The sequence below is a fragment of the Agelaius phoeniceus genome, chromosome 12, assembly GCF_051311805.1.
Source record: "Agelaius phoeniceus isolate bAgePho1 chromosome 12, bAgePho1.hap1, whole genome shotgun sequence".
NCBI lineage: Eukaryota > Metazoa > Chordata > Aves > Passeriformes > Icteridae > Agelaius > Agelaius phoeniceus.
This window is the reverse complement of record NC_135276.1, coordinates 9,273,603-9,295,546: the sequence shown is the minus strand read 5'-3', so window position 1 is coordinate 9,295,546 and position 21,944 is coordinate 9,273,603. Positions and strand designations below refer to the sequence as shown.

The 21,944-nt window shown below is 43.3% G+C and overlaps 1 protein-coding gene across 2 annotated transcripts in view; it reads left to right on the top strand.

Annotated features, from left to right (window-relative positions):
- The first annotated feature begins 1,455 nt into the window (after nt 1-1,455).
- The window catches only part of LOC129125472 (uncharacterized), a 30,280-nt gene continuing 9,791 nt past the window's right edge, over nt 1,456-21,944 (top strand). The window contains exons 1-3 of one of the 2 annotated variants that reach the window (XM_077185119.1): nt 1,456-1,916; nt 2,653-2,964; nt 7,432-7,551. In XM_077185119.1, coding sequence (XP_077041234.1) covers nt 2,731-2,964; nt 7,432-7,449 — 252 coding nt within the window. In that variant the 5' untranslated portion in view covers nt 1,456-1,916; nt 2,653-2,730 and the 3' untranslated portion in view covers nt 7,450-7,551. The remainder of the gene's footprint in view (nt 1,917-2,652; nt 2,965-7,431; nt 7,552-21,944) is intronic. The other variant, XM_077185118.1, reaches the window with a different exon arrangement.

The window sequence follows — 21,944 nt, the reverse complement described above, 5'->3', positions numbered from 1 at the left end:
CCCCGGGCTGTGTGCGTGGCGCGGCGGCGGCTGGAGCGAGGCTGCCCCGGCTATGGCACCAGCGGAGCCGCGCGAATCCCCGGCTCCCGGGAAGGAATTTAATTAGCTCCAAGAAGGGGGGATTAATACGAGCACAATAAGGAACGCTTCTCGCTTTATTCACAGGTTCTGCCCTGGAAACAGACCGGCGGGGCGGGCGGGGACGCGCTCCGCGAGGGGCGGCGGTGGGGATGGGGTCGGCCGGCGCCGGGAATGTCCGCGGCCCTCGGAGTCGAAGTGGAATTCACCAGCCTGCTGCCAGCTCCTGCTCCTCTGTCACCCTGCGGCGCAGGGGCCAAAACGCCCTCTGGGCCCGCGGTTGCCGCCTGGCCCAGGTCGTGCTTCGCGCCCCGCAGGAGCAGGGGAGGCGCGGGCCGGCCCTCCCCAACCCCGCCAGCAGCTCGCCGGGAGCTGGCCAGGGGCCGTGTGAGGGGACAACTGAGACCAGGAGAAGGAATAATGACGGAAAGCAGCCGGACTGCGTTCACCTGGAGTTACAACCTGCTCAAGACAACCAACACGTCGCCTTCTCCGGCCGCAAGCTCCTCTCTCAACGCGAGACTCCTTATCACTCCCTCCTAAAGCCTCTCACACCGCGCCGCCTCCCTCCCGCCCGGCTGCCAGCCCCGTGCCCCCTTCGCGCCCTCCTCTCCCGAACAGGTCAGGGCGAGAGGAGCCGCCCTTGCCTCCCGTGAGCGCGGAGAGTGGGCAGTGGAGGAAAACAAAAAAGGCGGGGGGAAGGAACAAAAATTACTCGGTTACAAGAGAAAGGAAGGCGGCCCTGTGACCTCCCCGCCTCATCGCGCCAGAGCCAGGCAGCAGCTCCCGGCTGGGCCCGCCGCGGGGGATCCCAGCGATCGCCGCAGGTGCGGGGGCTGATGATGCTGATGCTTGTCTTTTGTTTTTTCCTTTTCCCTCCTCTCCCTTAACTCGAAACAAATAAACCCGCCACCTTCCGCTGAAAGTTTTCCCCTGGTTCTGAGCGTCTCATTAATATTGTGCAGCTGGATATTACATTACTCCGATCGCAGCAAATCGCTGCTCTGCGGCTGTTATAAAACGCCGCCGTGGCTGCTTGAAACAGCCTCGTCTGCTCCGCGCCCGCGCAGCGAGCCCCCCGCCCCGCTCAGCGATGCTGCCCTCAGCGAGCCCCGCACCTCGGGCCGCCCGGAGGCCCCGGGCTGGGGCGGGAGTAGCGGCGTCCTGGCTGAGGAGGTAAAGCCGCTGCCGCCGCCCCGAAACCCCTGTGGCGCCCGGCCGCTCGCCGGCCCGGGGAGCCCTTGCCCGTGTCCTGGGCAGGGGCCCTGGCCCAGGACATGCCCCGGCTCCCTGGAGGGGCGGGCGGGCCCCGCTGCCTCCCCGCCCCGGCTCGGCCCGGAGCTGCCCCGGCCGCGGTGCTCGGAAGCGTGTCCGGGCGGCGGCTAGGCTGCTGCCCGGTGATTTACTTCAGCAGACGCGTTGTGTTTAAAATCATCCCCTTCCTGCCATCCCTGCGCCCCCGGCGGACAGGGAGAGGAAGGCCGCCAAGGTGCCCCCGATCAGGCTGGGGCGCGCGGGGGGCGGCTGAGGGAAGCCAGCCTTGCCGAGCCCCCCGGGGCAAACGGGGCGCTGGGCTTCCCCAGGCCTGCCGGTCGCACCCATGCTCGCAGCCACCGTCACCTCTCCGCGTGGCCGGTGCTTTGGCTCCGTGTTTGGCAGGGAAATGTGAAATGAGCACCTGGTTGCACCTGCTCGGAGCCCGTTCTCATCCTGGAAACCGCCCGCACCTGGGCGGCCGAGGCAAGGCCGCTTTCCTGCCCGGGTCCCCCGGGCCCTGCGAGCCAGTGCTGGGAGGACAACGGGCTCCGAGGGGGTCGACCAGGCCGAAGGAACTGCACGTAAGTGATATTTTAAGCGGCAGAGCCGGCCAGGCTGGGGGGTCTGGCTACGGGTACCGCTGTGCGGGCTGCGCGGAGACGGAAAAGGGCCTGGCTTTGTCCGGCAGCCCGGCCGCGGGCGGTAAGCAGCGGGCGGGAGTCAGGAAGGCCCCAGCACCGAGGGGTCCCTCGCAGGGAGGTCAGATCCCCTCAGGGCTCCGGCAGCCTCGTCCCCGGCCCCCGCGGCACTGCTGGGCTGCTCCGGGCTCGGGGCCGCGCTGCCCCCAGAAATGAGCAGCCGCTGCTCTGTACCCCGCTTTAATGTGTTTTCAGTTGATGTATGTAATGTCTGATTGAATTTATTGCTGATTAGCGTTGAGCATGAGTTTACACAACAAGAAATTATGTTTCATTCAGTTCATTAGCATGTCTAGTGTTTGCTTTATGAGCATATCGCTAATGGTAATGACCAATGTTGATTGATTTCTAATGTGAATGTAATTACACAATGTAGGGGAATTAAAGGGAGAATCCACATTTTTAATTGTTGCGTTTTTAGGGACGGCGTGTGGGGGCGAAGGGGGTGCACAGGGAGAAACAAACCAACTGTCTTCTGCGCAAACGATGAGAAGGTGCAGATTAATGACTCTAGCAGGAGATGGGGAGTTTGGTCTAACAGAAGAACAAGTCAAATGCAGTTAACTCAGGGAATAGTTAATGCACACTCGACATAATTTCCCCTCGTCTGCCCCCCCAGGTACATCTGGAAGCCCAATAAGTTCGTTTGGCAGCGGCCGTTCCCGAGGAGCCGGCAGAGGCAGGGCTTCCTTCGTGCATGGCCGGGCAGGCGCTCCCGCAGCCCCGCCGGCGGCTGCGCGGCTCCGAGGCAGCGCCGCTGGAGCGGGAGCGCCGAGCCCTGCCCGGGGCCAGCGGGGCCGCTCGCCCGGCTCGGCAGCGGCAGTGCCGCCCCCGGCAGCCACAGCCCTGCCCGCATCCGTCCTGCCAGCTGGACACGGAGACCGGCGAGTGCTGGAGAGCCCCGGCTGGAGCCGTGCGAGGGCTGCAACAGGTACGGGGAGCGGAGCGGGCTGGCCACGGGGGTCTAGAGCCAGGGAGGGACTGTGAGGGCTGGGGGTGAGGGAGTTGGAAGCAGCTTGTGTACTCCATCTGGTGTCTGTGCTTCTCAGGGCGACCTCCGAGTGTCCTTTCCACTAAAAAGGAAAGGTGGCCCGGGAGGGGAGAGATCAGGGCTTTGCTGGAGGCATCTCCAGTGGGATGTGCAGAGGGAGAGCAGGGAGGCTCAGATTCTAAGGAACCCCGTACTGCAGAAATCCTGGGTGGGACACACACACTTGTGGAACTGTTTTAGTTTCACCCTCAGACAGGATCAGTGTGGTGTGTATTCTGCCAGCTAAGAGTTGCCAAAAGGCCTCTGTTGGTTGCCCAAAAAGAAAAGAGGCCTTGTGTTTTTTTGGAGAGTGAAACAAGCTGTGTGCCTTGCATGAGTGGAGAGGGCTCAGGCAAGGCTGGCAGCAATCGGTCCCTGAGCCTCGGGGCACTGGCTGAAAATCCAGTGTGGGTTGGAGGCAGTGATGCCTGCAGTGGGTGCACTTCCTTCCTTCCTTCCTTCCTTCCTTCCTTCCTTCCTTCCTTCCTTCCTTCCTTCCTTCCTTCCTTCCTTCCTTCCTTCCTTCCTTCCTGCTGTATTCCTAGGGTACAGGGCACTGGGCTTCCTCTGCTCAGGTGGTCCAGAGTCAAAAGCAGTGTTGGTTCCAGTGTGAGCAGCTGTGCACATCTGGGTGCAGACATTCTTTCTCACCCCCATGACAACTTTGAGCCTTTTGTTGGTCAAGAGAGGAAGATAATGCCATTGCCTTTCTGCAGCTTTTTACAGCTGGGGAGATGCGGTGTCCCATTTCACCATGTCCCATTTCACCAGTAGCACTAAGGTTCTTACAGTATGGGGTTCCTAAAGTGAAACAATTGTTCTGAACTCAGGATGAACCTGGGATTTTAAAAAACCCAGTTTGTAAAATTTTTCCTTGGGCGGGGACTGTGGAGCTACTGGAGAATGGGTCTAACATTGCATCAGCATGTAGATTTGAAGAATGTACCCAAGGGTCTCCTGCCTCTTGTGCTACCTCATTAACAAAGACGGGTTCAGACTTAGTCATGGGTCCTCAGGCAGCATGCTGCTTGTGGCACTCTTGGTGCTGGTGACCTTCTAATTGACTGAAATTCTGTTAAGCTATCAGAGAAAAAGAAGATCAAGAAAGAGATGTCGGAAGAGTTTGAGCAAAATGAAGACAAAAGATGTGAATAATTGTCATTCACATTAGTAATTCATGTTGCAAACAGTATGTTCAAAGAAGTATCAGGGCTTCTGCTGCAGTTATATTTCCAGGGTTTGGTTTGTTGGTTTTTTTTGTCTACACAACACTCATTCAAGGACTAAAGGTTCACGGGAGGACTCCTGCTTTGTTTGCAGTTAATAGTCATCCAGCTCGTAGTGGAAATTCTCACTGCATTGTTGGGCTTCATGCTAATACATTTTAATGTGCTTTCAATGTTTTGGGCTTCAGGGTCATCCAAGTCAGGGCCATCCTCCTTGAGCTGCTTCTATACTGACAGTTTTTCCAGTAGTAACTGAAAAACAAGTAATTTTCCAATTTTTCCAGTAGTAACAGCCACTTTAAAAACAAATATTTTAGTGGAAATTAACATAGTCCTGAACGTTTTCTGTTGATAGCATCCCTATGCCATTAATTGCATGGCAGCTGGTTTTGGTGTTGCTGTCACCAAAGCAGGTCAATATTTCTTTCTGTTACAAAATAAAAATGCTGAAGCTTAAAAAAAAGAGTTATGAACATGTCATGTTGCTCACTTAACAATTCTTTCCATCAAAATTTTTCATATAACTCTTCAGGATGTTGGTCACACTGCCTGGTATATTGACCTGATAAATACATTTCCATTGAAAGAATGGAGAAGTATTTTGTTCTTTGCCATGCATGTGGTACTGTTCCTGATTTTGTAATGGTTAAAATCTGGTCCATAGGACTTGAGACTTCATGGGGCAGTTATCCTTCCTACTTTGGTTCTCCCCAAATTTTTCAGCATGCATTGAATCATGTTTTAAAATTATTGATTGGCATGGATTCATAATTCCCCTGTGAATGTTTTAATCATTTCTTTACTTGGTTTTGTGTTTCCTGGCTGACAATAGAGCTGAATTTCCCTACAATTCTGTTAGTTGAGGTGGAGGGAAAAAGAAGCTTCTGATCTCTCTCTTTTTAATCTGGTTTTATTGTTCCTTTGCTGTCTTCTGAGTGATTAATCTCACTATTTTAGTCTTCGAAGAGCCTTTCCAAAGGCTCAATTGTTCACACAACCCAGAGGATTGCAGCCTCTAGTTTTGAAACATCTCCTTTGAAATGGCAGGGCCAGCTCTATCCAGAAGAGTGAGATGAGGCTCAGCAGTTGTTATACCCACAGCAGAGACTCTAATTCCTGTAGCTGTGCACTTCGTCATGTGGCCAGCCTCTTGCAGTGCTGCATTGAGCAGAGACCTTCACTGAGTTTCCTGCAATATTCCCAGGCCCCTGTTGTGGCTTGATTAAGCTAATTGAGAGCTCTGCTGGGAATTAACCACCATTAATAAATGTAAACCTACCAGCTTTGCATTTAGCCTATCGTGTACATGAACAATTGCACAGCTCTGACCAAACTTGGAATTAATTTTTTTTTCCTCTATGGAACTAAGACATCACTGTCTTGAAGCACGGGTTTAACAAAGCATTTTGACCTGTGAAAGTCATATTTATTTTCCTAATGTACATAATGGAAGGACTTTATTGACAAGAAAGGACTTTGAAAGAAACACATTGAGAGGAAAATCAGCTTTCCTCTATTAGCTGGAAGAGGAGGATCTTTCTTTTTTAAAGTAGAGATGCCAGGGCTCAGTTTTGAAGATATGGTTTTAATTCCAGTGGGTCATTAAATGAGTTTTTTCTGCTGACATAAATTTGCATAGCTGTGTTGCAGTGCAGATTCTTGCAACTCATTCTGACTGTGGGATATTATGGCAGAACTCGGGAAGCTGCTGTCACAGAAATACATTCCTGTCCCATCTCCTGAATTGTTATGAGCAGTAGATACACTTGCATGAGACAGGGATTATTTGGATCACCAGAACTTCTGAAGAAATACATTCATATTTCTTCTTCTCACATTTCATTATAATTTTTTCATGGAGCCTTATATAACACAACTGAATTCTTTTGGCCATGTTTTCAAAATCATGTAAGAAATCTGGATAACTGTTGAGGTAGTCAATGGTTTCAGTGGTAAACACATATTGGAATGATGCTGTTGTCCAAAAAAATGTTGTCCAGAGATGCCTAGGGTAGGTTGGTTGGTTGGTTTGTTTGGTTGTTTGTTTTTTTTTAAATAACTGGAATGTCACAGAGTGGTCCAGTGTTAACTGGTGATTGTCATGTAAATTTCTATCAGTGTAGGGTTTTAGGTGCATAACCTGCTTTAGTCCCATGACAAATTTTCCTCTTTAAAATATTGATACATTTTGAAGACAAAAAAAATTCCATTAAAAAGCATTGGAACTTAATATATCAAGTAAAGTGTTTGTTTAAATAGTAGTAGTTCTCTTGAAACTGTCAATGGTTTTAGGAAGAAATTGCCTCTGTGTTTACCAGCAGTCTTTCAGATGGTACTGAAGATCTGAATACTTGTCCTGTGTGGCAAAGGAAATAGCTGTACTGTTCTGGAGTTTTAAGACAAAATGAGTGTATTGGAGAACACAATATCAACGACAAACACAATTTTTGTTTCTGACTATTTTTTGTCTTTGTGGCTGAGATGGTCATAGTGTAAGGTGGTGTTGGCTCCTGACACCAGGCAAACTGAAGCTGCAGCTCTGCCCACAGGTTTGGTCGTGGCTGCTTTATGCCCAGAACATGGAAATGCAGTCAAATCCCTTTGGTTATGCTTCAGCAGCTGGGAAGATGAGTCCTGTATAATCAGAAATCAACTGCAGAATGGTAAGTTTAGTTTAATGCTTTTAATGTTCGCTTACTGTCTTGTGATTTCAGCAAAGCTGAAGATGTTGCAAATACAACACTGGGGTATGGCTTATAAATTGATATAATTAGGAGCTGGTCTGATCAGTGCTATCAATGTCAGCACATTCCAAAGAAGGCAGGGCTGTTCATTCAGGTTGGCTTCATGTGTATTCTCTCAATTTGAAGCTGTGTGAATATATTTTATATTTTCCAAATGTGTCTGTCACATCCTACCTTAATGGTGACAGCATATCACATCACACCGTGTCTCTGTCTCACTGTATCTACACTGGTGTCTAATGAATGCTTCTGCACAAAGGCTGCTGTTCTCTGAGCAGCTGAGTGAGCTCCTGCCTGACTCAGAGGCTTTTTGCTCAGCCCTTTAGCTCTGCAGTTTATGGCAGTTTCCCTCCTGTTACCCTGTGGCCAGGCTGTACTAATCCTGTGTCTGTTCTCAGGGCAGAGGAGGATGGTGAGAGGCTCCTTTCCACAGCTGAGCAGCACAGAAACATTTCTGCAAGCTTGAGGCAAAGGGATGTTACCTGGTAGGAAGCACTGAGCACTTCTGGGCAGGCAAGGTAAGCCCTGGCCACACCTGACCAGGTGTGGCAGAGTTTTAAACCCTTTGCCACAGCAGTTATGTCCACAACATCAGTAATGTGCAACAGTCCTTGATATCTTGAGATATTTTTTGTATATTCCTTCTATTGCAGTTGCTCATTTGCTGAGTTTCGTCCATGAGTTGTGCAGCTTTTCAGTTTTAACTGCTTTGGTAATCTTTCTTCTCAAAAGGCCCAATGCTTCAGCCTTGCCAATCAGGAGGAGAGCCTCTTGGCTGTGCTAACTGAGTTTGTGCCTGCCTCTGTGTATTGACTTCCTGTCATCTCTGAGATTAACTTAAAATAATTCTTGCCTTTAGTAGCCCTTTCCAGTTTTCCCCACTACCTTTGTAGGTTGTTCGTGCTGTGCTTTTCCTTTTCTAACTTAATTTTTTTTCTTGTTTAGAAGAACCCTGTTGATATTCAGTATTAGGGTCTCTGCTGGAAACCAGTAATATGTTCATTCTGGCTGAAGTATTGGCTCCCCACATCTCTGACTGGCTCCTCAGGAAAGGATGGAGATAGATACTGATATCTCTGGTTACTCTGTTGAGGACCCTACCATTTTGCAAAACACTGCAGTTGAAGGTGTGTCCATGGAGTTGAAAGCAACAAGGTGCTTCCTGATTTTTAAGTTAAAGCACTTAAACATAAACTTGCCAGCTCTGTATGCCTTCAGCTAGATAATGGAAGTACAAGAGTTGTTTTATATTTAAGCCAGCAGATAAAAGTGGCCTTTTGAAAAGTGGAACATTCCTTTAACAGGAATCACAAGCAACAGTCAGGTGTTTTTAGGGTGGATGGCAAAAGTATGTTCATGAAAACATATGTGCAGGCTTGAGGCTTGTTCTGTGTTTACATATAAGTCCAAGTGAGTGAGTTTGTTTCTTTGGCTAATAAGTTGCTTTAGTAAATATTGTTGAACCTGGCTGGCATACTGCTATGTTGTGAAGTGCAATAGCAAAACTCATGGAAAGATTTTCTCTAGATTGTAAAGTTATACAATAGCTGAGGTTTGGTTCTGTGTCTGTTTTGCCAAGCAGGTAAATTGTACCAGTGTCTTTGGCTGCTGTGGTTTGCTTCATTATCCATACAGGATGGGACAAGGGCACTTCCCTCTCCCGGTTATGCATGGCAAAAGAGCCCAGGAGAATTATCCAACTGGTAGCTCATTAAATAAGTATCCATCCGGGCTCATGACTGAGCATGAAGTTTCTCATGTTTCAGAGTTAAAAGTTACAAGGGAATAAAATTCTTCTCACTAAATGATAGAGAAAACCCAGTAGGAGGTATTTTGTTCAGGGAATACAAGCTATTGTCCTACCCTTGTCCAGAAGGCTACATACATCAAGCAGAAGATGTCTTCCTTACATTCCAGCTAAATCAATGTTATTTCTTCCAGAACACTGCTGCTTCCGTTTCTGGAGATAAAAAAACATAGCTCACTGTCAGGAGATAATTCCTTCTCTTGGGCTTTCTGTCCTTGACCAGTAGAAGTTTTTATTTTTCTTAGACAAGGAAGCCTTTCTTTATCCCTGGAAGATTAAATTGTCTTGCTGGTAGATCTGCCTTGCTGAAGAAATGGAGGAGGAAAAGCAGATAGGAAAGAAATAGAAAAGAAAATAATTTCAAGGTATCTTTATAGTCTCCTATTGTTAGGATGTCAATTACTACCATATATCACCTACACAGCAAACTTGTCATAGCTTGGGGTATTTTTTTTTCTCTCCACCTAGTAGAAAATGTATCAGTTATCCATATGAAATCTTTTTTTTGTTGTGGGGTTTATCTTTTAAGTATAGCTGTGATGCTCAGAGGGATTTACTTTTTTAACTTCCTATTCAGAAGGATGAATGTTTAAAGATCATAGCTTTTTTAACTCCAGTTGTGCATTCCATGGGAATAATTGAAGAAAATTATGCCCCTTTCAGCTTTTTGAGTTGGCACAGCTCTTGTTTGAGGTGCTGATGGCTCACACTACAGAGTGGTCACTGCTGGCAGATCCAGCAGTGCATCTGTAGCTGGGGGCTCTGATTTAACTGTAACCCTCGTTTGATGAGTGCAGAGTGCTTTAGTAAACATGGACTCTCCAAAACAGTGGTTAGGAGTAGAAAGAAGCTTTAGGGCCTGAGGAAACCCCAGGCTGGCTCTGTAAGGGGCCAAGGGAGGCACCCAGGTGCAGGTGCAGGGTGCTGCCAGTGCCCCGAGCAGTGCTGTGGTGTCGGGGCTGTTTCAGCTCTCCTGGCTGACAGACTCTGCTGGGTGGGCAGCTCTTAGCAGTGAGCTCTTAGCTCTTATCAGGCATCCAGAGCAGCAGGAAAGGCAACCACTTACTCACAAAATGCATTGACTTGCAGACCTTAGATACAGCTTTTCCCTTCTGTTGCTGCTGTGGGAACAAGAACTGACTTGTGTTCCTTGGAGCCCAGATTTTCATCCCACCCTTGGAAGGAGGGGCAGGTGCATCCCTACACCCTGGCAGTGCTTGTGTGACCCTCTGAGAGCAGCTCCTGTCCCAACTGCTTCCCTTTGGAGCTTCAGCACTGGCTGTGGGCAGGAAAGGTTTGCCAGGAGGGCTCCAGCCCTCCCTGGGGCAGAGGGAGGATAATGAAGGGACCTAAAAGGTGAGAGGTGTCTGCTGGTTCAGCTCTCCCTTGGTCAAGTTCTCCCTCCTTGATCTACCTGGTCCTTATGTAGAGTCAGTTCTCTATTCCTTTCAATTAGAGCTCCATCCTACTTTTCTGTCCCTTCCAGTTTGTGGATTTTAATCCTCTCTCAAGTCTGTTTCACTTGTATTTCTTCTTTGCTTTCATGACTCAGGACTTTTTTTCCTCATTTCCTTCATGCTATGTCATTTCTTGTGTCTGGAACAGTGTCCTCCTTTTCTGAAAGGAAACATCAGTCCAGCAGGAGGATTAAAGGAGATTTTAAAATAAATTCATAGGGAGTCTCAGAAACTGGAAGAAAATGGCAGGAAGTTTCAATTTGAACAAGCTTTATTTCTGTATTGTATAATATAATTCATAATGTTATCAATATCTATAAAAGCATAAATAAAAGGCAGCAGTAGAGGTTAAAAAATCAAAAGCTTTGTAAAAGATGTAAAATTAAATTTCAAAATACTGTAGAAGAGGAGGAAGGGCCAGAACCCCAAGTAGCAAGCTATTTGAAAAACAACAGCTTTGAAAAGGTGTGAAAGAAAGCCAAAAGGTGGAAGAAGCTCCCCCAGACCAGCAAAAGAAAGCCCATCTAGGCCAGCCTAAGTGAATAGGTTAGGAGCTGAGCAGGAAGGGAAGGTTAAGCAGTTTTTGTTTACATTGTACACAGAAAGAAAAAATAACCACAAACTTTCCTCTGGGTAAAGGGAACCAGAGAAGCACTGACAATACAGTTTGATTATATTGCTCAGACAATGTTTAAAAATACACAAAGAATTGCTCAGCTTTCTCCTCAAACTTCCTCTCTGTCTTTAAATAACAAAAAACCCACAAACCACCACAAAATATAAATCTCAAAAATGGGCCATCAAAATGACAGATTCTTCTTTAAACTTACTCTTAGAGGTTAGATCACAAATTCTCTTCTGTTGTAATGAACATGATCAAAACCATAATATTTCCTTCTATGCCACCTTGAAAAGTAAACAATTCAGTGGAGAATTATAATTATAAAATGTTCCATGCTCTACTCTCATTTAACACTGCATTTCATACCAGCTACAGCTGCTATTACCAGAAAAAGATTTGTATAACCTCTGTCAAATTTCCTACAAATGAAATTTTTTCTGCAGCCAGTGTGGACCTACAACTTGTGGCATGATCCCAGTGCCTTGAATGCTTATGACCTTTGCTTGAAAGAAAAGCAGAACTGAATGAGATTTGATGGGAGTACATCAATAAAATAATGATAAGTTGCACCAAAAGACACACCACATTTAGTTTCTTTTTCATAAGCATGGTTATCATCATCTTTCCCTAAAGACTATTTTCAGGCTATAGGAATCTGCCTAACTTCCAGCTTACATAGCAACTTAATTAATTTATTTATTTATTGAGGCAAATGATGGTTTGCATCTGTTCTGGTGTGCAGCAATCTCTGCTTCCCTGCATATTGCAACTGTTACCTTAAATGTTCTGCCTCGGGCGGGCAGCATTAGGCACTGCTGTGTTGGAAACAAGGAATGCTGCTTCCAGTTGCACAGCAAGTAAGGAAATGGGTGAATCTTTCCTTTTCCTGTAAGAGAAGGGTTGCTGTTTCCCAGGTAGCTAAATTGTTTTAAATCCAGGACAGATTTGATTTGGGATGTAATGATGATAGCTCAGACAAAACAAGGATTTTTAATTTATGATGTGTCAGGTCAGTCCCACTTCAGAGTTGTTCCTTCTGCTTGGGCCCACTTTTGTCTTTTGCTGGTAGAATGTTAGGCATGTAAGGCTAGTGCATGTTACTAATATTGGGGTATTCAAGCCTTCTTTCCTTATCAAATAAACAAATTCTAGGTTTGTCTTTTAAAACCTCAGATGTTTAATTTTTACTGTTGTGTTTCCACAATGTCATCTTAGTAAACTGATTGGTTTCATTTGATTTGAGTTAATTCTAAATGTTGTTCTGCAGAAACAGGGAAATGGAAGCTCTCTGCCCCAGGCTAGAGTAAAGACCAAGCTTGTGACCATTCCCTGGTAGGCCCTGGGTGTGTCAGATCGGTGTTCAAGTCCAGAGACCCCTGATGGGATGCTCAGCTCTTACATGATGCCACTTGCTAATAGGAACTGCCCATGCAGAATTCTGTTAAGCATAATAAGGTACATACTGGATGAGAATAAAACCAGCTCAGCTTTATTGTGTGACTTGCATGCCTGGTAATGAATAGAAGGAAGGCACACACCTTCATGAACAGAGAAATTTAATATAGTCTCTTCCTGGAGTTGCACCAGTGGGACTGAAAGTTTATTTCAGCATTGCAAGGGCAATAAAAATCTAAATTTAAACTCAAAATGTACTCAAAAGAGTACCCAGAGGCTATGTGCTGTTCAAACTTTGTTTAGGTCATAACTGCTTATGTAAAGTTAGTTTACACCAGCAAGTGAGGCTTTGTTTTTGAGAACCTCTGTTCCTAGGAAAGGCAGAGCAAGTGGAGGGGATGCATCTCAAAGTTCAGCTCTGCTTTACTATTGCATTTAGTTCAGCTCTTTACTGCTTAGTGCAGAGCTGTGTGGAGAGATTTGTGGCTCTTAACCTTCCTTGTGCAGACACTTCTAAATCTATTCTGATCCATTCCCCTTGTTAGACATCTCAGATGTTTGGGTTTTCTGAAAGGAGAGGTGAAGAAGATGCCAGGTGAGGGTGGGTTTGCTGTAGCAGGGAAATGCCTGTGAGTTACAGACACAGCCTGGAAGGGTTGAGGATGGGCAGTACCCAGGTCCCAGCCAGTGGGAACTCACCTCAGAGTTTCACTGCTCCATTCACTGTGTCCTGTGAAATCTGTCAGCCTGACTTTGCAGAACTGAGCACTCCAACTTTTCTTGGAGCAGATATTGATGGGACTGGCTATGAGATGTGAAAAGTGCTGTGCCTCTGGCTTCTGCGAGAGAAAACTGCAAATTTTCAAGCTTTTAAAATACAGTTTTGGGGAAATAATTAAAGTTACAAGCCATGTTTATTTAGTCTAAGGTTTTTTTCATTCTTTGAAATAGTTCTGCTATGGGAAGCATGCCCAATATTTAAGATATTTGATATTGCAACAAAGATTGAAGACTAATTTACATAAAAATACCACTTATTATTTGTGAAAGGCCAAAAAAAGTTTCAATATATTGGGAGACTAATATGCATAAGATGTAATCTCCAAAACTGACAGTCTCTAAAACTGCAAATAAATACACAAAAAACCTAGCTGAAGAAAAACACTTGCATTTTATAAACAATAAGATATATTAAAAAATCCTCTAATATGTGTCTCTTGATAAAGGTTTCAACTTCTTTTTGTTTCTTCTGCACCTTGCCAATCCCTTGTTCCCATCAGCCCTTGTTTTAGGTACCCTCTGTCCATTTTAGCTGCCTTCCCAGATGTACCTAGACCTCTTTTTTTCTTTTGATATCTGTTTCACAATGACTGCTGCATGGATAACACTGCTGTTCTATGGTAAACAACTTCACTCATTTGCATGCTATACTGATAATTTGAGGCTCTTGGTATCATAATAAAATACTCATTTATATTTAGCTGCATGGCTTCCAAGTAGTTGCAAGAAATCCAGGTTTTTTGGTTTCTTCGTAATTATTGTGTAGTATTTATATTGTGTGTTCTTCTCCATAATCTCACCGATTTCTTTTTACTCACAGACCAACAGTGGCAGCTCCCTCTCTTTTTAGATTCATTACTCAAGAGTGAACACCCACAAGAGAATTGTACAAATGCAGCCATGTGCCCAAGAATGGCACAGATTGGCAAAGACCTGGGTAAATGTCCTACCAGCCATGTGCACATTTTACCAAGACTTCACAGCACATTTTGGTTTTATGTGAACATGGTGTGGTGTGTGTACCTACACAGTCCCCAGGAAATGTATAGAGAAGATGGTAGTTACTACTTGCCATTAAAAATTGCAGAGCTTCTATAAAAAGAAACAAATTCAGCTTTAGTATCTTTCCCCTTCTCTTAAATAATATTATAGTAATTAAATTTTAATATGTAAGTTCTTTGTAGGTCATTAGTGGTATAAGGCTGCATATATGTGCCTCTTCAGAAAACAATTCAGTCCATAATCTCATAATGTTGATTCTACCTGGCAGTTTTATTTGAACTTAATTTCTTTTTCACCTAATGCTGTTACCCCAAGAGTTATGAGACAGGCATCAGCTGACAGCACCAGGGGAAGGATAGGTATTGACGACAGCATAAAAGCAAAAGGGGAGGAAAAAGAATAGCTATTGTAGCATTTATCAGTATTCTATTAATAGTCTGCTCAGACACAACTGTGGAATAAAACAGACATTCATACTGCAATTTCTTGCAAAGGTTGAAGCTATTCATCTGCATGGTTACAAGGCAGAAGTCTAAAGCTTTCAGGTATTATAGCTGTTTCATTGTATTGTTATAATCAGAAGCAACACCTTAAAAAGCCATTGCCTTGGGTGTAAATACTTTTTGGAAGGAATGTAGATACAGCCAGCCATCCTTCCTAGAGTGCTTTTTAAAATAGTATCATTACAATTTAAAACAAAACTATAGCCAAACACTCCAAGCAGGGAACAGGGCCAGGAGTCTTTAGCTCAACTGACCAGCCACAGAAGGGGACAAAAAGCCGTTTATTGTTTCCCATGTTTTTTTATTGTTTCAGTGAAGGAGAATGTTTTCACTGTGTGTACCCAGGTAGAGATAAGCACCACAAGAGCTAATGCTCTTTTCTACTCCAGAAGAGACTGGAGCAACAGGGTGGGAGACATGCCCAGAGTCAGCTGCCAGGTCTGGAAACCCACGGGACCTGGGAATGTCTGTAATGCCCATGGAGAGCTTTGTGATCTGATCCTGGGCAGCAGCTGTGCCCTTACCTGTGCTCTCTTTCATGCCCTCATGGAATGTAGATGTTTTGGGCTGAAGCAGAGCTCCCTATTTGGGTCACAGGCTGCTTTCAGACCGTGTAATTCTGCTGTCCTGAGACACCTGTGCTAGGAGCGTGGGAGCTCTGGAGCAGAGATACCTGACTCGGCCTCTGCAGGTGTCTCATTCTCTCTCCTTGATATTACAGAGCTCTCGGGGCAGCTGCTTTCTTAATTAGGCACCTCATCAAGTGTGGTCTGTTAGGGGAATGACATTGGGCTTTGTCACATTGAGAGTTATGAGGGCAAACTTGTGAAAACAAAGTAAGGGGGAATGAAACTAAAGGAAACCAAACAAACAAACCACACTAAAAAGCAAAAGCTACACACAAAAGATGGGTCAGGCACTTGTTGGTTTTAGCCAGCCCATGACCTATTGCCACTTTTCATTACACTTACAAACTGAAACACAGTTAATATTTTCTTTCAAATTGATACCCTCAGTTTTTGTACGAGGTCTTATTATAAAGAGCTCTCTTCCTCCTTTGTTACAATGTGGTTTTTAAGCAAGGAGAAAGAATTGCTGTGAACAATGCAGATTGTCAACAATGGAATTTCAAAAGGTCCAAAATATTCCTTAAATTGGTTGCAGTTACCCAACAGTTTCCTCAAGAAAAATGGAGAATAATTAAAGAAAAATGTTTTTCACGTACTCAAATATTTCATTTTTTGTTTTAGTGGACTCAGTCTGGTTTGTTTCAAGATGTGTAGAGAGGATTAAAAATTACTTGCCCCTGAACATTTTGAATTTCAAAAATGAGCTATTATGTTAGAATTCTTATTTTAAAACCTGGTTGAGAAAATGCATAGTATATTTTACTTATTTAGAAAAGCTGTGTTTTCCTACAGCTCTTTAAAGTAATGAATTTGTTCTTTTGAGAAATCCTGGATTCTGAAATTAACACTGCCATTTGATTTTCAATTGGAATATTTTATTGTTGCAATTGTACAACAGAGGCACAATTGTAACTGGGATCCTTTATAAAACCTATTTAGTCAAAATATTAGGACACTGAAGTGGGTTCAGATTGCTTTAGAGAGCACTTGCTATGTTCAGGATTCTTGGCAGAGAAAGGAAGAAAAAAATAAGCTATTCTATGTCAATGTTCCTAGTTTTAAGATTTAGATATAATTATTCTATTCATTTTACATCATATGCTCTTCTCTAGTCAGTTGTGTGACTTTGGATTTTGCAAGCTGGGTGAGAAAATTTAAAGCAAGTCCTGCTTTCAGGTGGAATGGTTTTCCATGCTTAAAAGCTGAGTGATAATTGGATTTTGTTTCTAGGGACAAGGAGTATTTGGTAACTCTGTAATAATTACACTAAGGTCTCCTTGATTTTTCTGTTTGCACTAGCCAGCCCTTGAAAGGAAATATTTTGTGTGCACGTTTCTGTTGTCTGCCTTGTGTCAGAAAATGCATATAAAACGCTACCCTGTCTGACACCTACTTTGTCTCCTGTGTTTTCCTTGTGTAAATCACTTCCCAGCTGTATGGAAATAGGAAAAATGTCTCCTGTTTCAAACAGAACTTTCAGCATTCTGGAGGTTATTCTTGAAATCAATGGGAGGGAATCTAATTGCACTTGTTTTATGTGAGATGAACCAGCTTGAGAAAGTCTGAGAGATGAACTTAGCTCCCCTTTATTTTGGTGAAAGTTTCTGGCAAGCAAAAGGCATTGATGGAATGAAATTAATGTCTCCACTCATCTAGGAGAGATTTTGCAATGCACTTGTTTTCATCCAGTTTTATGAACGTTGAGATTTCCACTGTCTCAAAGTTCTAAGAGGAAGCTTTAGTCTCTGGTAGCTGAAGTAAAAGGAGACACTTGAAATTATGAATGAAGAATTTAAAATTTAACATTAAAAAGGTGAAAAAAACCCCAGTTACAAGAAAGTAAGCTCTGCTGAATGCGCTTTTGTATTGCAATATTTTAGCAAAACTACTCACTAAAGATTTTTTTAGCCCAGAAGCATATGAAGATAATTCCCTTTTTTGACATGCTTTACCTTTGCAAAGTTCCTGGGCTGTTGACAGGTACAACAAGACATGTGCTACCCTTACATACTATTAGTGCAGCAGGCTTTGAAAAATGTCTAATGCATTGGCATATCTGACAATTTAGGGTATTAGTTAACAGTAAGACTTTGTAAATAAAGTGAATTTTAGCTCCAACTGCTGACTTGAGCATTCAGTCAACATCTGCAGTACAGGGCTGAACAACAAATAATGTCATTTTCTGCTCTAGAGATAGAAGTTGGTGTTATACAGTGTGTATGGCTCAGCCTTAGAGCAATGGTAATTGCAATGTATTGAAGTTTTGCATTGTAATAAAAATAGAGACCATTAGTGGATACCATTTATGTCATTAGTATTTAGTGGCTGTGTGTTGCAGCTTTTTTAGTGCTCATAAAACTGTCTCTGCTTGCAGATATGTGACAGCACTGATATAAATTTAAATGTTTAGAAATCCATAAGACATAAAATATAGATAGTAAATAGGGGCATAACATTATAGACAGAACCTTAATAATTTGGCACACAAATGTTTATATATTTGCATGTCTAGTGCAGAAATTAGCATAATGGTGCTTACATTTATACTACAGATGAACTTGATTAAGCAAAGAATAACAAGGGAATTAAAACTGAGGCACATCATACTGAAGCAGTAGAGAATATTTCAGGTCCCCAAAAGGAAATCTGTGATGTTGAAAAGTACATCCTCTGCACACATCTGGTGGGATATTGATTTTTCTCTTTATAGACTTTTTACTAGTTACAGCACCTGTTCCACTAACTAGTATTACAGTGGTTCTTAAGAAGTGATTGTGTTAATTAAACAATAAAAAAGATAATAGAGTTGCTAGGAACCCTAAGATAGAGATTGTCTGGCACTAATTTAACAGTTCTGGGGCTAGCCAGCACAGGGAAGGTCATATTTGGGCCTACCCTAAAAAAGCAATATCTTGTCAGAAAACTAGAGGCTGGTGTGAGGGCAGGGAAGGAGCTGGCTGAGGAAAGACTTCTTTGGAGGCTGGGGTGGGAAGGAGTCCAGGAATATAGCACAGGAGGATTTCCCTACATTCCAAGTGTTACACGAGACAAGTGTGCAAGTGTGCAGTTTGGGCTTCCCACTGCATGAGTTTTGTTCAAGAAATTTGGAAGCCTGTTTGATTTCCATGCAGCAGACCTCTGGGAAAGCTGTCTTTTATTTTTTTAAAGGAATATCACTTGGACTCTGCTGGCAATTACACTAACATCTTTAAGAGGTTTGGTTCCCACCAAAGTTGATTTTTCCTTAGGAAGTTGCCACCATGGTTGATTTTCCTTTAAGAGACTTCTCTTTGTGCTTTACTGACCCGAGCTTGTGTGTCAGTGACAGATTTGAAGTAAGAAATTCTGAGATTTGTCTTCTGCACACTCCATGCCCATTGTCCTCAGCTCTGACCTTTACATCCTGGAAACACCCTGCAGGTTTGTCACAGAGCTCTCAGGGGATTTGGAAATCAAATTATAAAGCACTAAGGAAGAACACAGAAAACTATAAAAACACTTCAGTCATTAAGAGCAAAGTGACAGCAAGCAGTGTTAGAGTATGAATCCTTCCAATTAATTTTCCTTTCAGAGCACTTTTTGTAACATTTTTAATTCTAAGTTTGTATGAATTCTTTGGCAACATTAGTTGTGTCTTTCAAAAGAAAAGAAAACCTTTGATAAACATTCTGAGTCTCTTGAATAAACAATGATAGTGCCCTGATTTCTTTGAATCCTCCTAGTTGGGAAAGGTGATAGTTGGAATGTACATTTGCAAAAAGCTTGTGGCTTACATTAATAGTTGTTAAGGTTATAAAATGAGATCCTTTTCCCAAGCTCAAGTAATAAGCAGAAGCAAAACATAAGCTTCCTGTACAGTGAATATAAATAATTCTTTCTGTGGCTTCCAGTATTTCTTCCAATCTTATTATGGAAAGTGTTAAACTGAAAATCATATTGCTCCTTTTAAAAGCATATTTTCATCTGTTTATCCATACAAAACAGACCAAAATGTAAATCTGTAAAATGCTTTCCATCTTCAAAGCAGCTATTTATATGCATCTAAATTCTGAAATCTTTTTGAAACTTTAATTTTTATTTCTGATCGTGGGATTCAGTGTCAGTTCTTAGCACATTGGATGCTGATGGCTTTGAACATACAGTATGGCACAAAGCGATAACTTGTGCCCACTACCCTGCTGACAGGCAATTCTAAAGGAAAAGTCATTTTTATGCTGCAGTTTTGGCTGATTTTAGAATTAGGGGAAATATTAAAGAGCATAAAAAACTTTAATTCCTCTATACACCACTATGCACTTGTTACCTTATTTATCCAGTTAACAGCAGAGGTTGCATTCTGAAACTATTCTTCACTAGAATTACTAAACCCACTAAGTTTTAAGGCAGGTGACAGATAAGTTTTGCAGTAAAGAGTGGTATTCTTGACTGGGTCTGTGCACACTTATAAAAAGCATATGTAAAGGGGGAAGAATATTGGAATTATAGAAGAGAAATGGGCTCTCTAGAATCTGTTGTGTCATAAGGTAGAAGGCAAAAGACTTTTTGGGTTTCTGGCAAAACCTGGGTGAACCTGAAAAAATGCTGTACTTCAAGGTATTTCTACTGGAACAATTGGATTAACTGTAGTTACCATAAAACCTGATGCTAAATCTGAGTGTAGCATATTCTTAAGCAGGACAAGTAGATGCAATGCTTTGAATTGGAAATGCAAGTTGTATTGGTGGTACTTGAAAGTACCAGTAGGACCGTTCAAAGCATATTTGCTTGATAATGTGTTTTCCTGTATTTTCTAACACCTATTTTTTAAGTTCACTCTTGTTCTGACTGCTGGGGGATACCTGGTTTTTCTCTGCTCTCTTGCACTTCTGTCTTGCCGGTAGGCAGTGTGTCACCCCAGAGTCTTACAGGGCATCCAGCCTTAGCAGATTACCCAAATTACTGCAGGTCACAGCTGAGATGCATCAGAGGAATTTAATAGGAAAGCTCACCCAATATGGGCTCTGCTGTTCTTAGGGCTTCTTATTGCTTTCATAAGAAGTGAGGGAGATTACTGAAAGACATATTTATGAACTATCCAGTGCAGTGCAGCTACACTCCAGGATTATGCCAAATCAGGTGTTGAACCTGAATGGATTCGGGCATCTGCTGCAGTGCAGATTACAGGTCACCCTGTGCCCTCACACATGTAGGTTGGCCTCCTCCTGCTTTGTTTAATCCATCTACAAAATTGATAACAACAAGGACCTCCATGAAGAAACAGGTATGCATCTGGGCACAACTGCCCTGGGTAAATAAATTATAAAGGCTGAGGCTCAGCTGAAGGAATAATAAAGGAAATAGAAAGGAAGGAAACATAAGTCTCTTTTCTCCTACACACATTTGTCATTAACTTAGTGGTGTGCTGTGTCTACATTTATTGGGTGTGTTAAGTCTCACTGGACTTGCAGCAGAACAGATCTGGGGTCATTGTCTTTCCCTGCAATTCAGTGCATGAGAAGCACTATGTGGTTAGCTTTATTGGAGGGAACATAGGCACAGGCTTTAGTGACTTGTGAATGAATCAATAAAGCATGTTCCTGTAGGTTTCTGAATTGTCTCTTTCATTAAGAATGGAATTGGACAGCAGAAGATTGATTTCTGTGGCAAATCAGAGGGGTTTTTTAGACCTTCGTTTAAACTGTGGGTTTTGAAGTAAAAAAGCTCCATCAAAAATATTATACAGGATTGAAACTGCAAAAAGGAACAGTTTAAATTTCCTTTTTCAGAAGATTTTTGTAAACTCAGAATTACATGAGACCTGATCTTTAGCAATGTCCAGAGCTGACTGAATAAGTGGCAACCTGCTAAGCTCCCACAGCTGAGGATCACGGCTTACAGAGTACTGGATATGGTGTTGGTTAAAAGATATTTGGAAGGGCAAACGTTCACAAAGAAATGTTACTGCTAAGGTTATAACTGAGATTTGTGTTGCTTACAGCAGCTCTTGACAATGAAGTGTGCTGTGTGGTGATTATACAGGTATGGAACAGTCTTAAGTTTTGGCAGAGAGCTGTTTGATTCTGCTTATTTTTGCAGCATCACCATATTGCTGTGAAATTCTGAGGTAACTTACCTTTACAGATGTGGTTTGTCTAAAAAATCTTTTCCTGCATGGCACATCCAGGCTTACTTAAGTGTGGCAGTGCACCTTGACAGTGTTGTTTTAGGACAGTATAATTTGCTTGTAGATAGCAGAGTGCCCATCTTGGGGGCAGGGCTTTTAGTACATATATGTGCCTTTATATCATCCTGAATCAGTTTTACTTTCATGGACAGACAAGGGTAGTGCTGCATATGCATTTCTTAATTTTTTAATAGGCTCATCAAGTCAAAATTTGTATTTCCAAATCCTCAGGGAAATGGAGAAACATGGATGAGCCACAGTGCTGAGTCTAGACAAAAATGAGCTGAATCTAAATCAAGAGCAGCATCAACAGTAATTCTTAGAAGCACAGAGCTCTATTAAGAATTGATAATTTGCCAGGCATTGCTTTCCACATAGGCAATATTGTAAGATGTGGACTATCAATAAGCTACATATTCCAAAACAAGTTTAAACCAAATATTTTATCACGAGATGTGTCATCACCTGTTGTATCAACTTATCTCTAGCTTGTATGTGCATTCCTGCAGAGGATAATGGTGTTTGCTAGTAATTCTCTTGAGAGGCAGTTACA